The 14,692-nt window shown below is 40.8% G+C and overlaps 1 protein-coding gene across 1 annotated transcript; it reads right to left on the minus strand.

The window, feature by feature from the left end:
- Positions 1–3,571: 3,571 nt before the first annotated feature.
- LOC112239575 (CKLF-like MARVEL transmembrane domain-containing protein 8) lies at positions 3,572–12,360 on the minus strand. Its single transcript, XM_024408018.2, has 4 exons — positions 11,915–12,360; positions 6,668–6,841; positions 4,493–4,612; positions 3,572–4,231 (listed from the first exon to the last, which is right to left on the minus strand). Exons 1-4 carry the CDS (start codon positions 12,044–12,046, stop codon positions 4,145–4,147), a joined length of 513 nt encoding a protein of 170 aa, XP_024263786.2. The 5' UTR covers positions 12,047–12,360; the 3' UTR covers positions 3,572–4,144.
- Between the last annotated feature and the right edge of the window lie 2,332 nt (positions 12,361–14,692).

A 14,692-nucleotide genomic window follows, 5' to 3' on the forward strand; every position in this document is an offset into this window, starting at 1 on the left:
TCATTATATTTCATTGTATTCCTTTTGATAAGCATATACATACAGTAGTGGCCAGAAGCTACAATAAGCTTAACAAACCCTACCTCAATGGTGTCAATAAGGAACTACATTTATAACAGCAAGACCGTTAAAACGCCTATCAAATAGTAATGAAGGGAAAAATATGGACAGTTACACATCAGGATATCATTTTCCACTATATATCATGTTGTATCGCATCAACAATATCAAACTATTATTTTTGTGTTAGTTGGCTGTCCCTGCACCAAAACTCTTGTTTTCCTTCAGAGACAGTTCTCCATTTTCATTTTAAATAGAAAACACATATTTGGAGGAAATGTTATTTCCATTACTTTCTCATGCTTTCTAGTCTCTCTGCCACAGACATATAGTGAGCAATATGTTTGGAACATCGCATCACAATAAAATCACAGTATAGAATCGTAATACATGTAGAATCGTGAGAATTGTAATACATATCATATCAGCACCTAAGTATTGTGATAATATCGTATCGTGAGGTCACTGGCTATTCCCAGCGCTACTATCCAACACACCCATAATGTCTGGAACGTATATCTGCCATACCCATTCATAACATCAAACATTTTGTCTATTAAGTCTGCTCTCCTTCTAGCCTGGCATTGCATGACAAGCTGCATAGTGTTTAAGTTAAAGCTACAGTCTGAGATTTGGGAAGCTGTTCAATGTTCAGCTGTATACCAAAACAAGTGATGGGATGGGACACACCTTTGTTTGCGAATCACAGACTGTAGCTTTAACTGTGTGGTTGGTCTAGATTAGACAGTTTGATAGATGGGGCTTATACAGTATATGCATGGTTCAACAGTCAAAGCTGCTTAACTAGTTTTGGTGAGATAAAAATACCTTTTTTAATTTCATTCTATTGTCTTTGTTATACAGAATAAGTCTGTGGTTCATTGAAACATTGTCTTAGTCCCAGTAAATTCGAGCTAATTTGAGGAACAGCCACCGATTTAAAATGGGGCAAGAATTATATGGATTTTTGCTATTTGCATTTAGTGTAATGTGGATGATACTGCAATGGGATGGTTGCAAATCTTAAAGAAATTATGTGTGATTTTTTAAATTATAGTTGTTAAACCATGAACAATGCTACATTATAGCTTATTATAGAGTCTAAAATGTTAGCTTGACTACTGCTTCCCTACTGTAATCTCCACCCAGCACAGCCAGAAGAGGACTGGCCACCCCACATAGCCTGGTTCCTCTCTAGGTTTCTTCCTAGGTTTCTAGGGAGTTTTTCCTAGCCACTGTGCTTCTACACCTGCATTGCTTGCTGTTTGGGGTTTTAGGCTGGGTTTCTGTACAGCACTTTGAGATATCAGCTGATGTACGAAGGGCTATATAAATAAATTTGATTTGATTTGTATATTCAGACCAGAATCACTAAATAATGTATCCCCTGTATTGGACCCTCAAGGCATCACAAAGCACAACCTGCGTAACATTTCAAATGATGTACAGTAGGTGTTTTTGACAAGTTTTCATTGTATATACACTGAACAACAACAAAAAACAACAACAAAACAACAACAAAAATGTAAAGTGTTGGTTCCATGTTTCCCAGAAATTTTCCACACACACAAAAAGCTTATTTCTCTCATTTGTTTTGTTTACATCGGTTAGTGAGCATTTCTCCTTTGCCAAGACAGGTGTGGCATATTAAAAAGCTGATTAAACAGCATGATCATTACACAGGTGCACCTTGCACTGGGGACAATAAAAGGCCACTCTAAAATGTGCAGTTTTGTCACACAACACAATGCTACAGATGTCTCAAGTTTTGAGGGAGAGTGCAATTGGCATGCTGACTGCATGAATGTCCATGAGCGCTGTTGCCAGAGAAGTTCATGTCTCTACCATAACCGCCTCCAACATCGTTTTAAAGAATTTGGCAGTACTTCCATAACCACAGACCACATGTAACCACGCCAGCCCAGGACCTCCACATCTGGCTTCTTCACCTGCGGGATCGTCTTAGACCAGCCACCCAGACAGGTGATGGAACTGTGGGTTTGCACAACCGAATAATTTCTGCACAAACTGTCAGAAACCGTCTCAGGGAAGCTCATCTGCGTGCTCGTTGTTCTCACCAGGGTCTTGACTTGACTGCAGTTTGGCGTCGTAACCGACTTCAGTGGGCAAATGCTCACCTACGATGGCCACAGGCACGCTGGAGAAGTGTGCTCTTCACAGATTAATCTCAGTTTCAACTATACCGGCCAGATGGAGACAGCGTGTATGATGTTGTGGGTGAGTGGTTTTCTGATGTGGGTGGTGGTATGGGCAGGCATAAGCGGACAATGAAAACAATTCCATTTTTATCAATGGAAATTTGAATGCACAGATATACCGTGACTAGATCCTGAGGACCATTTTTGTGCCATTCATCCACCGCCTTCCCCTCATGTTTCAGCATGATAATGCACAGCCCCATGTCGCAAGGGTCTGTATGCAATTCCTGGAAGCTGAAAATGTCCTAGTTCTTCCATGGTCTGCATACTCACCAGACATGTCACCCATTGAGCATGTTTGGAATGCTCTGGACCGGCGTGTACAACGGCGTATTCCAGTTCCAGCCAATATCCAGCAACTTCACACAGACATTGAAGAGGAGTGGGACAACATTCCACAGGCCACAATCAACGGCCTGATCAACTCTATGTGAAGGAGATGTGTCGCGTTGCATGAGGCAGATGGTGGTCACACCAGATACGGACTGGTTTTCTGATCTACGCCCCTACTTTTTTTTAGGTATTTGTGACCAACAGATGTGTATCTGTATTCTCAGTCATGTTAAATCCATAGATTAGGGTCTAATTTATTTATTTAAATTGACTGAATTCCTTATATGAACTGTAACTTTGTAAAATATTCTAAATTGTTGCATGTTGCATTTATATTTTTGTTCAGTGTAGCTGACTCATAGCTAGCTAAACAATGAACCATAATCCCAACTCATGACGTTACTACACTGCATGAATCTGCAGGTAGCTAACCAACCAGGTTCAATGTTAGCTAGCCAAGCAAATGGCTCTGAGATACGAATAGTAAGATTATACATGTAACATAAGCTAGCTAGCCAGCCAGCTAACATTAGCTAGCTAGCATTACACTTTAACTTGAAATTATAACACTTTCTTACCCATATACATGGACGCGTCTCCTGCATTGGACGCGTCTCCTGCCATGGATGCCATGGTTGCCCTAAATTTGAAGATGTAATCCGGAGACAGGTGTTTTCTCCATCTCCTTAGCTATCATACTCGAATTCCACTTACCTCAGTCCTCCAGAAAGTGGAGAGCAACACATATGCAGTTTTACTACGCAATACTTAAAAAGAAAAAGCTGCATTAGACACGATTACCAACACATAGTGACCAGCTCAAATAGACAGACGCGTGCTAAATGGCAGACCAATCCAAACTCATCTCTTGGTATGTCCCTTCCATTCATTATCTCAGCCAATCATGGCTAGCAAGAAGGTTGCTGTCTTTTCTGTGGCTAAACCAACTAGGCTTGCAATTCAAATGTTTTATTCGTATTTACAGATGGCATACAAGTTTGTTATTAAGGCACATGAAAGTTCACATGTTCGAGTAGGCATTTCCGCCAAAAAACACCTTTTGAAAAAAAAAATGTCTAATTGAAAAGGTACTCTTGTGAAGTACGCCAAGTTTCCTGAAACTGGACACATAATAATCAAAAAGAGAATGAACTCTAATGTTCTTCATCAGCCCTGTTTCTTAGCCTTGTATTGTAGCACCATCTAGTGTGGGACAACATTACTGTCCAATCCATTTTAATATTGGAGTTAAAGCTTTGATCTCCAGCTTCAGAAAAACAGAAAAGCCACTTTATTAGCATCAGTCATTTTCATCCAAATGTTGTTGTTTTTTAACTCATGAGTGAATAAGAAGTAAAAACACCACTGAGGTTCAGGGTCTGTCATTCCAACAGATGAAACACACCATAACTCTAAAATAACATAAACATAACAGAAATTAAATATAGAAATGCATTCCAAAGGGAAGGAGTGGTTGTTGCATTCTTCTTGTGTTCCATAACGGATATACTTTAGCTGTCCTTTGTGATTGGTTATTGTTCCTCATCCCTTGATCTCCACGATTTAAAACTTAAATATGTACTTCCTGCATAGCAGAGTGACACCAGGAAGGCAAAGAACTGAAAAACAGACATATGAAAACATTCAAATTCAGTACAATCCTGGGTATGAGTTGAGTAGGCTTAAATGGACCAAATAGATAGCATTCTGGATGGTACACAGTGGCATCATACATCTCTTATCTGTCTTGTAGGCATATATTTAGCATTGTAATATTGTATATTTTAATATCGCTGTAATCATAAATCATATTTGTGGTATATTTTAAAAGTTGGCGTGATTTAAATGTCTGTCGGGGAGGTCTGAGGTGGTTGTCTTACTGTGGATGCTACCCAGCAGTTGTAGTTATGGCGTCCCTTAACAGCATGGCTGATTGAGGCTGCGTCCACTGCTGCTGCCACCACATACATCACTGTAGCACTACTGTTGAAGAACAGGCCCTGTAGAACACCACATACATCACTGTAGCACTACTGTTGAAGAACAGACCCTGTAGAACACCACATACATCACTGTAGCACTACTGTTGAAGAACAGACCCTGTAGAACACCACATACATCACTGTAGCACTACTGTTGAAGAACAGACCCTGTAGAACACCACATACATCACTGTAGCACTACTGTTGAAGAACAACAGATCACCCTGTTGAAGAACAGGCCTGTAGAACACCACATACATCACTGTAGCACTACTGTTGAAGAACAGACCCTGTAGAACACCACATACATCACTGTAGCACTACTGTTGAAGAACAGACCCTGTAGAACACCACATACATCACTGTAGCACTACTGTTGAAGAACAGACCCTGTTGAAGAACAGACCACATACATCACTGTAGCACTACTGTTGAAGAACAGACCCTGTAGAACACCACATACATCACTGTAGCACTACTGTTGAAGAACAGACCCTGTAGAACACCACATACATCACTGTAGCACTACTGTTGAAGAACAGACCCTGTAGAACACCACATACATCACTGTAGCACTACTGTTGAAGAACAGACCCTGTAGAACACCACATACATCACTGTAGCACTACTGTTGAAGAACAGACCCTGTAGAACACCACATACATCACTGTAGCACTACTGTTGAAGAACAGGCCCTGTAGAACACCACATACATCACTGTAGCACTACTGTTGAAGAACAGGCCCTGTAGAACACCACATACATCACTGTAGCACTACTGTTGAAGAACAGGCCCTGTAGAACACCACATACATCACTGTAGCACTACTGTTGAAGAACAGGCCCTGTAGAACACCACATACATCACTGTAGCACTACTGTTGAAGAACAGGCCCTGTAGAACACCACATACATCACTGTAGCACTACTGTTGAAGAACAGGCCCTGTAGAACACCACATACATCACTGTAGCACTACTGTTGAAGAACAGACCCTGTAGAACACACATACATCACTGTAGCACTACTGTTGAAGAACATCACATCACTGTAGCACTACTGTTGAAGAACAGACCCTGTAGAACACCACATACATCACTGTAGCACTACTGTTGAAGAACAGGAACACCACATACCCTGTAGCACTACTGTTGAAGAACACCACATACATCACTGTAACACTACTGTTGAAGAACAGACCCTGTAGAACACCACATACATCACTGTAGCACTACTGTTGAAGAACAGACCCTGCACTACTGTTGAAGAACACACCACATACATCACTGTAGCACTACTGTTGAAGAACAGACCCTGTAGAACACCACATACTGTTGAAGAACAGACCCTGTAGAACACCACATACATCACTGTAGCACTACTGTTGAAGAACAGACCCTGTAGAACACCACATACATCACTGTAGCACTACTGTTGAAGAACAGACCCTGTAGAACACCACATACATCACTGTAGCACTACTGTTGAAGAACAGGCCCTGTAGAACACCACATACATCACTGTAGCACTACTGTTGAAGAACAGACCCTGTAGAACACCACATCACTGTAGCACTACTGTTGAAGAACAGACCCTGTAGAACACCACATACATCACTGTAGCACTACTGTTGAAGAACAGACCCTGTAGAACACCACATACATCACTGTAGCACTACTGTTGAAGAACAGACCCTGTAGAACACATACATCACTGTAACACATCACTGTAGAACACCACACTACTGTTGAAGAACAGACCCTGTAGAACACCACATACATCACTGTAACACTACTGTTAAGAACAGGCCCTGTAGAATGACAACAGGATTGGCTGGCTCAGATACTGTAGGGTAGTACACATTATAGAATGGTTTCATTTGATCACATTCATAAAGACTTGGTTCATCTATTTGCTCTCTCCCCCAAAACCATCAAGGCAGTTACCTCCATTGGTTTTCTGTTACATAAATAGTCCACAATTATTCAATTACTAGATATATAATAAACAACCTCAATCACTCAAGTTTCAAATAATGCGCTGTTGTATTATGTGTCGTAGTATGTGTCGTACCACAGTTGTCCAGGGGACCTGAGGGATCCTGTTGTAAGCCATGGTCAGGTAGATGATGAGGAAGATGACCGTCAGGACCCAGTACAAAATGGCCACAAACATGACCCACCCAAAGGCAGACACACGGAAGTACTCCGTCCCTGCTATCAGCATCCATACCAGCAGACCAAACACCTGAGGGGACAAGGAAACATAGAGCCAGCATTCCAAATGGTATCCTTTTCCATTTATAGTGCACTACTTTTTAACAGGGCCCATAGGGCTCCTGTAGAAAGTAGTGCACTATACAGGGAATAGCACACATAGTCAGTGATGGCTGTGGTCTGGTGGTGTCTACCTTATCATGTATTTAAATGCATTTGCTGTGCCTATCTTGAAGGCATACTGTAGAAAGACATTATAATGAAAGGAAATAATATAGCCTGAATCAAATCATATGCACAGGATCCAGTGCAGTGTAGAGGGATCTGTTTACCTGCAAACTCTCATCTTAAACAGTACCACAGCTATACAAAGTAGAACATAATTGCCAAGTGATTTTTCATAGTTTGTATTTCTGGAACCGAAATTAAACCCGCAGCTGACTGACACCTATCTGATCTGCTCATTCTTTCAGAATGCCGTCACACATTGATCATGATAAATCTATAGATGCAGATTGTTATACTGCGTGCTACTGTAAATAATGGGAAGTTTTGTCCTCTGTTGCACTGCAAACCTCCCTTCCTGTTATTAAAAGAAAATAATGTTTCTTTGGTTGCTTCATGTCACAGGAAAAAAGAATGTCTGGCCTAAGTGGAAGAGGAGGCTCTTTTGGGCACATTCTCCTCTGATGCTGGAAGGAAAATGGACAATGAAACTGACCTTGTTTTTTAAGCAACTTCCCTTTCCAGAGAAAAATAAAACACTGTACTGAGAACCAATGTCTGTCTACACAGAAAGTATCTGATATTACAGGAAGTAGTCTATATTATAGAAAGTAGTCTATATTACAGAAAGTAGTCTATATTATAGAAAGTAGTCTATATTACAGAAAGTAGTCTATATTACAGGAAGTAGTCTATATTACAGAAAGTATTCTATATTACAGAAAGTAGTCTATATTACAGAAAGTAGTCTATATTACAGAAAGTAGTCTATATTACAGGAAGTAGTCTATATTACAGAAAGTAGTCTATATTACAGAAAGTAGTCTATATTACAGAAAGTAGTCTATATTACAGAAAGTAGTCTATATTACAGAAAGTATTCTATATTACAGAAAGTAGTCTATATTACAGAAAGTAGTCTATATTACAGGAAGTAGTCTATATTACAGAAAGTATTCTATATTACAGGAAGTAGTCTATATTACAGAAAGTATTCTATATTACAGAAAGTAGTCTATATTACAGAAAGTAGTCTATATTACAGGAAGTAGGTTGACATTATGGTCATTTTCTCCAGTTATATTTCCTTGAAAAATGTGAAATAATTGAATCTTCAGTTCAGTGCAGTGTTCAATACAATGTCATGTCACCATCTGTGAAAAAACGTCATACAGGTCATTAGCCTATGCAAAATGTGTATCAAATGCACATAAAATATACAGGTCAAACAGAATGCAAATCTGTATAAAAGTAATGGGATTCAGCAAATGACAAACTCTTCCCTTTATCAGAACTAATTGTGTCCCTATGATAAGGGTACAAATAGCCATGTGATACAAGGTATGAACAATATAAAATGTCTGATCTTCATAATGTGTTTAATTTGTTTAATCAACAAAGCGGTGTTGATTCCCTCCATGAATTCTGATGGCAGTTATTGTGAGAAAGATGGTAAAAGCCACTGCCAAAGTGATTTCAATAAATTATTATATTGAACTTGGACACAAATATGTTTGTGCTGCAGTTAGGACATCACTCTCTGCAACTGGATCCTGAACTCCCTGAGGGGTAGACCACAGGCTGTGAGGATTGGCAACAACACCTCCTCTACACTGACTCTTAACTCAGGGGCCCCCAGGGGTGTCCTCAGTCCTCTGCTGTACCCCCTGTTCATCCACAACTGTGTGGCTTTGCACAACACCAACTCCCTCATGAACTTTGCTGACGACAACATGGTTGTGTGCCTGATAACCAACAACAATGAGTCAGCCTATAAGGAGGATGTAAGTGAACTGGCATTGACAACAACCTCTCCCTCAAAGTCAGCAAAACAAAGGAGTTAATTGTTAACTTCAGGAAGCAGGGATGTGAACATGTCCCGATCCACATCAACCGGACTGCAGTAGAGAGAGTCACTAGTTTTAAGTTCCTCAGTTTCCACATCACCTAGGACGTGTCATGGACCAACACCACCACCCCTGTTGTCAAGAGGGCACAACAGAATGCCGCTGGTGTGTTTACGGCATATTCAATCGCTCCCTATCCCAGTGTGCTGTCCCCATGTTTCAAGATGGCCACCATTGTTCCTGTACCCAATAATGGAAAGGTAACTGAACTAAATGACTATCGCCTCGTAGCACTCACCTCTGTCATCATGAAGTGCCTTGAGAGACTAGTCAAGGATCATATCACCTCCATCTTACCTGTCACCTTAGACCCACTTCAATTAGCTTACCGCCCCAATAGGTCCAAAGACGATGCAATCGCCATCACACTACACAATCCCATCTGGACAAGAGGAATACATATGTAAGAATGCTGTTCATTGACTAAAGCTCAGCATTCAACACCATAGTACCCTTCCAGCTCATCATTAAGCTCGAGGCCCTGGGTCTGAACCCCGCCCTGTGCAACTGGGTCCTGGACTTCCTGATGGGCCACCCCCAGGTCGTGAACGTAGGAAACAAAACCTCCACTTCGCTGATCCTCAACACTGGGGCCCCTCAAGGTTGCGTACTCAGCCCCTTCCTGTACTCCCTGTTCACCCATGACTGCGTGGCCAAGCACGCCTCCAACTTAATCATCAAGTTTGCAGACGACACTACAGTGGTAGGCTTCATTACCAACAACAACAAGACAGCCTACAGGGAGGGGGTGAGGGCTCTGGGAGTGTGGTGTCAGGAAAACAACCTCTCACTCAATGTCAACAAAACAAAGGAGATGATCGTGGACTTCAGGAAACAGCAGAGGGAGCACCGCCCTATCCACATCGACGGGACAGCAGTGGAGAAGGTGGAAAGTTTTACGTTTCTCTGCGTACACATCACTGACAAACTGAAATGGTCCACCCACACAAACAGTGTGGTGAAGAAGGTGCAATAGTTTGTCACCTAAAACCCTTACAAACTTTTACAGATGCAGAACTGAGAGAATCCTGTCAGGATGTATCACCGCCTAGTATGGCAACTGCACCGCCCACAACCGCAGGGCTCGCCTTCAGGACACCTACAGTACCCAATGTCACAGGAAGTCCAAAAAGACCATCAAGGACAACAACCACCCGAGCAACTGATTTGAGTCAATTGGAGGTGTACCTGTGGATATATTTCAAGACCTACCTCCAAACTCAGTGCCTCTTTGCTTGACATCATCGGAAAATTAAAAGAAATCAGCCAAGACCTCAGAAACAAAATTGGAGACCTCCACAAGTCTGGTTCATCATTGGGAGCAATTTCCAAATGCCTGAAGGTACCACATTCATCTGTACAAACAATAGTACGCAAGTATAAACACCATGGGACCACGCAGCCGTCATACTACTCAGGAAGGAGATGTGTTCTGTCTCCTAGAGATGAACGTGTGAAAAGTGCAAATCAATCCCAGAACAACAGCAAAGGACCTTGTGAACATGCTGGAGGAAACAGGTACAAAAGTATCTATATCCACAGTAAAACGAGTCCTATATCGACATAACCTGAAAGGCTGCTCAGCAAGGAAGAAGCCACTGCTCCAAAACCGACATAAAAAGACATACTACGGTTTGCAACTGCACATGGGGACAAAGATCATACTTTTTGGAGAAATGTCCTCTGGTCTGATGAAACAAAAATAGAACTGTTTGGCCATAATGACCATCTTTATGTTTGGAGAAAGAATATGGCACCACAAACAAACCTGCCAAGAGAGGCCCGCCCACCAAAACTCACGGACCAAGCAAGGAGGGCATTAATGAGAGAGGCAACAAAGAGACCAAAGATAACCCTGAAGGAGCTGCAAACCTCCACAGAGATTGGAGTATCTGTCCATAGGACCACTTTAAGTATACGGAAGAGTGGCCAGAAAAAAGCCATTGTTTAAAGAAAAAAATAAGCAAACACATTTGGTGTTCACCAAAAGGCATGTGGGTGACTCTCCAAACATATGGAAGAAGGTAATCTGGTCAGATGAGACTAAAATTAAGCTTTTTGGCCATCAAGGTAAATGCTATGTCTGACATAAACCCAACACCTCTCATAACCCCCGAGAACCTCATCCCCACTGTGAAGCATTGTTGTGGCAGCATCATGCTGTGGGGATGTTTTCATCGGCAAGGACTGGGAAACTTGTCAGAATTGATGGATGGTGCTAAATACAGGATAATTCTTGAGGGAAAGCTGTTTCAGTCTTCCTGAGATTTGAGCCTGGGACAGAGGTTCACCTTCCAGCAGGACAATGACCCTAAGCATACTGCTAAAACAACACTTGAGTGGTTTATTAAGGGGAACATTTAAATGTCTTGGAATGGCCTAGTCAATGCCCAGACCTCAATCCAATTGATAATCTGTGGTATGACTTAAAGATTGCTGTACACCAGCAGAACCCATCCAACTTAATGGAGCTGGAGCAGTTTTGCCTTGAAGAATGAGCAAAAATCAGCCAGATGTGATACAGCCTGGATTTGAATCAGAGACTGTAATAATGCCTCTTGCACTGAGATGCAGTGCCTTAGATCGCATCGCCACTCGGGAGCCCAATTTGCTACACCCGCAATAACATCAGCTAAACACATGTATGTGACCAAACTATTTGATTTGATTTTGATTTGCTACCAGACTCTTGTCATACTGCCCAGTTTAAACACTGTCCCCATCCCAACCTTCTCCAGTACAAGTGTAAATATTGGACTATAAAATGTGCTTTCTTGAATTATACTTATGCTACTATAAAATGTTTATTCTGTTCTATTGAGCCATGTAATTTATGTTCGTATTCTTAACCTTTATTATGTCTTATTGTTGTTGCATGGTCTATAAGGAACCTGCAAGTAAGCATGTCTTTGGAAGATGTACCATGCGTATCCCATAGCCTACAGCTTGAACCTTGAAACTTGACTACTTACTATTTCTGCGAAAACGAGGAGCCCCGAAGCAGTGCGAAAAAAGTGCCTATCACATGCCAGAGTAGAGGTGGAAAAGTTGTCCGTGCTGCTGCTGGTAGACGTTATCACAGTGCGCGTTGCTGCTCCTTCCATCTTCAATATTAATCTACCGCGTTTGTATCCTGCCCCCCTGAATTATGAAAAAAAATCGTCCTACTCTAATAAAAGGAAGGTGGGAAAGATGGCCATGACGAGTCTTTCCTGAGTAGACGACAATACTTCCACAGAACTCTAAATTTGTTCTGAATCAACTCGTTTTTGTTTTATTTTAGATAATAAGATCTATGACCTGTCTGAATGTCATTCTGTCGTCGTATAACAAATCCTACATACAAAGTATGTTCAACATAATTTGGTCAGTTAGGCCTACACCATTCCCTAAATGTCACTGAGTTGAGAGTGGTTGCATAAAGAGGAACTTTTTTGATGATAGGTAAATCAGGCTGCCAGAAAGTATTGCCTTTGGTTGGTAATGTTTTGCATAGGGTGCTGTATTTCAGAGGACCTGAGCAGGAGTAATCTACAGCCAAAGACCGAAGAGAAACCTAGCCAGTAGAATGCTGATTGTAGTTTTGAAACTGAGGTAAAAGTGCAGTAACTGCAGTCGGCTGTCTTATTTTGGACGCAATAATTGCTCCATACTGCAGATATACTGCATTCTAACTGCAGTTATACTGCACTCTGACTTGAATCTTTTTTCGTAAGTGCTATGACAGCAGGCAGAGTCTCACTTCTAAAGGAGTGCATAATGCAGGTTAGCTGTGGATTATTAATTTACTAAACTGTAGTCGCACTTTTGCTCAAACAGATACTGTACAGTGTGCCTTCTGGTCAAACAGAACAGTGTGTGTTCAGTTAACGACTGTCTAGACCTGCTGGGGCATGTCCAATAAGGACCATAGTCCTGGCCTAATGTACCTTCACTAAATCAGACAGTTGTTGATGTAGTTTTCAATCATTGATTAGTTACTACTCTCTCCAGTTAGAAACTCGATATTCATCACCATGTCCTGTGTGACAGTAATAAATGTGTTATGTGGTGGTGTCTAAACTGTACCAGCAGATGGCAGCATATACACAGACAAAGATCATGGGGAGAGGCAAAAGAAAATGTGAAAACAGCTCGAGGCTTAACTACAACTTGTGTATTGTCTTAACAACCAACATAACAATACTCGAAATAGGCGATGTAATGTCCAGGCACCCCGCGATGCGTTGTGCATAATTTCATATATATATATATATATATATATATTGTTGTACCTTTATTTAACTAGGCAAGTCAGTTAAGAACAAATTCTTATTTACAATGATGGCCTACCGGGGAACAGACCTTAGCCGTGGTATATTGGCTATATACCAAACCCCCTCGTGCCTTATTACTTAATTATACAACAGGTGGGTCTAATCCTGAATGCTGATTGGTTAAAAACGCATTCCAGCCGGTGTCTATTCCACAAGTTTACCACCGGCTAAATCTATGACGCTAAAATGTAGGCAATCAATGTAAATAAGATTTTTTTTTAACTGACTTGCCTAGTTAAATAAAGGTTAAATAAAAAATGCTTGTGTGTCTAGTTCTGACAGTGCAGCAATATCTAACCATTTCACATATATCCAACATACACAAATCTAAGTAAGGAATGGAATTAAGAATAGATAAATATATGGACGAGCAATGTCAGAGCGGCATAGACGAAGATACAGTAGAATAGTATAGAAAGGTTTAATAAAAAATAAAAACATTTTCAATCTGACTGTCTCAAGCTCAGCCAGACAATTTATAAACTTGATCTCCACTATAAAAAGCATCTAGACATTATCACACATTTCTTTTAGACTAACATTTAGTTTTCAACAGTGGAGATTTGTATAAACCTTGTGGTCTGTCTCTCCAACATTTGCAACATTGTTTCAATATTCAAATTCGATCTCCAACTGTCCCATAGTAACGAACTTGTCGGTAGGAGACAGACAGGCAGGCAGCGTTTGTCATCCAGTCAAAATCATGAATCAGTTGGCATCATTTTTATGGATATTAACAAAGAAATGTCAATAGAAAGCAGGTCAAACGAAACAAAGTGCAGCTAGTATGCAGTCTTTCCAGCTTCAGTTTGAAGTGATTGTGTTAGCTGTGTTGTTGGCTAGCTCCTCTGAAATCCTGTCCTGACATTTCCTACGGCAGGTGAAATCGAGGCTTATTAACTCATTGTTATGGATGTATCCAAATAAATGTCATGAGAAAAACAGCTTAAACTGTTTGACGTGACTGTAAATTAGCCGTAGTTGGCTAACTAGAAAGCAAGGCATAAGAATGGGACTATACCTATATCTTGTGGAAGGATAAAATAGTATTATTTCATCAAAATAAAATTAAAATATGTCAATCATTATTTGAATATGTTGGTAACCTGTTGTATAAAAGTGATAATGCCAGAGAAGCTGGTGTTTGGAGGATATATTGGCATGGTTTGCCAACAACACCCATGCCAATATATCCTCCAAACACCAGCTTCTCTGGCATTATCACTTAACTAAATAAAGGTGACAATGTTAATAATGCATTTTATTGTTGTACAGCATTCCGTTGCCATTATCAGGCCTATCTTTTCATAGAGGTGGGATAGGAACATACAGTCCATCTATCTGTCCTCAGACAAACAGCAACATGAGATTCCCTGATTCAATTGAGGAGCAAACATTTTCTCTTTTAACATGTTTAATGGTGGTTTCTAGACA

Source organism: Oncorhynchus tshawytscha, unplaced genomic scaffold (genome assembly GCF_018296145.1).
Source record: "Oncorhynchus tshawytscha isolate Ot180627B unplaced genomic scaffold, Otsh_v2.0 Un_contig_5776_pilon_pilon, whole genome shotgun sequence".
NCBI classification, from domain to species: Eukaryota; Metazoa; Chordata; class Actinopteri; order Salmoniformes; family Salmonidae; genus Oncorhynchus; species Oncorhynchus tshawytscha.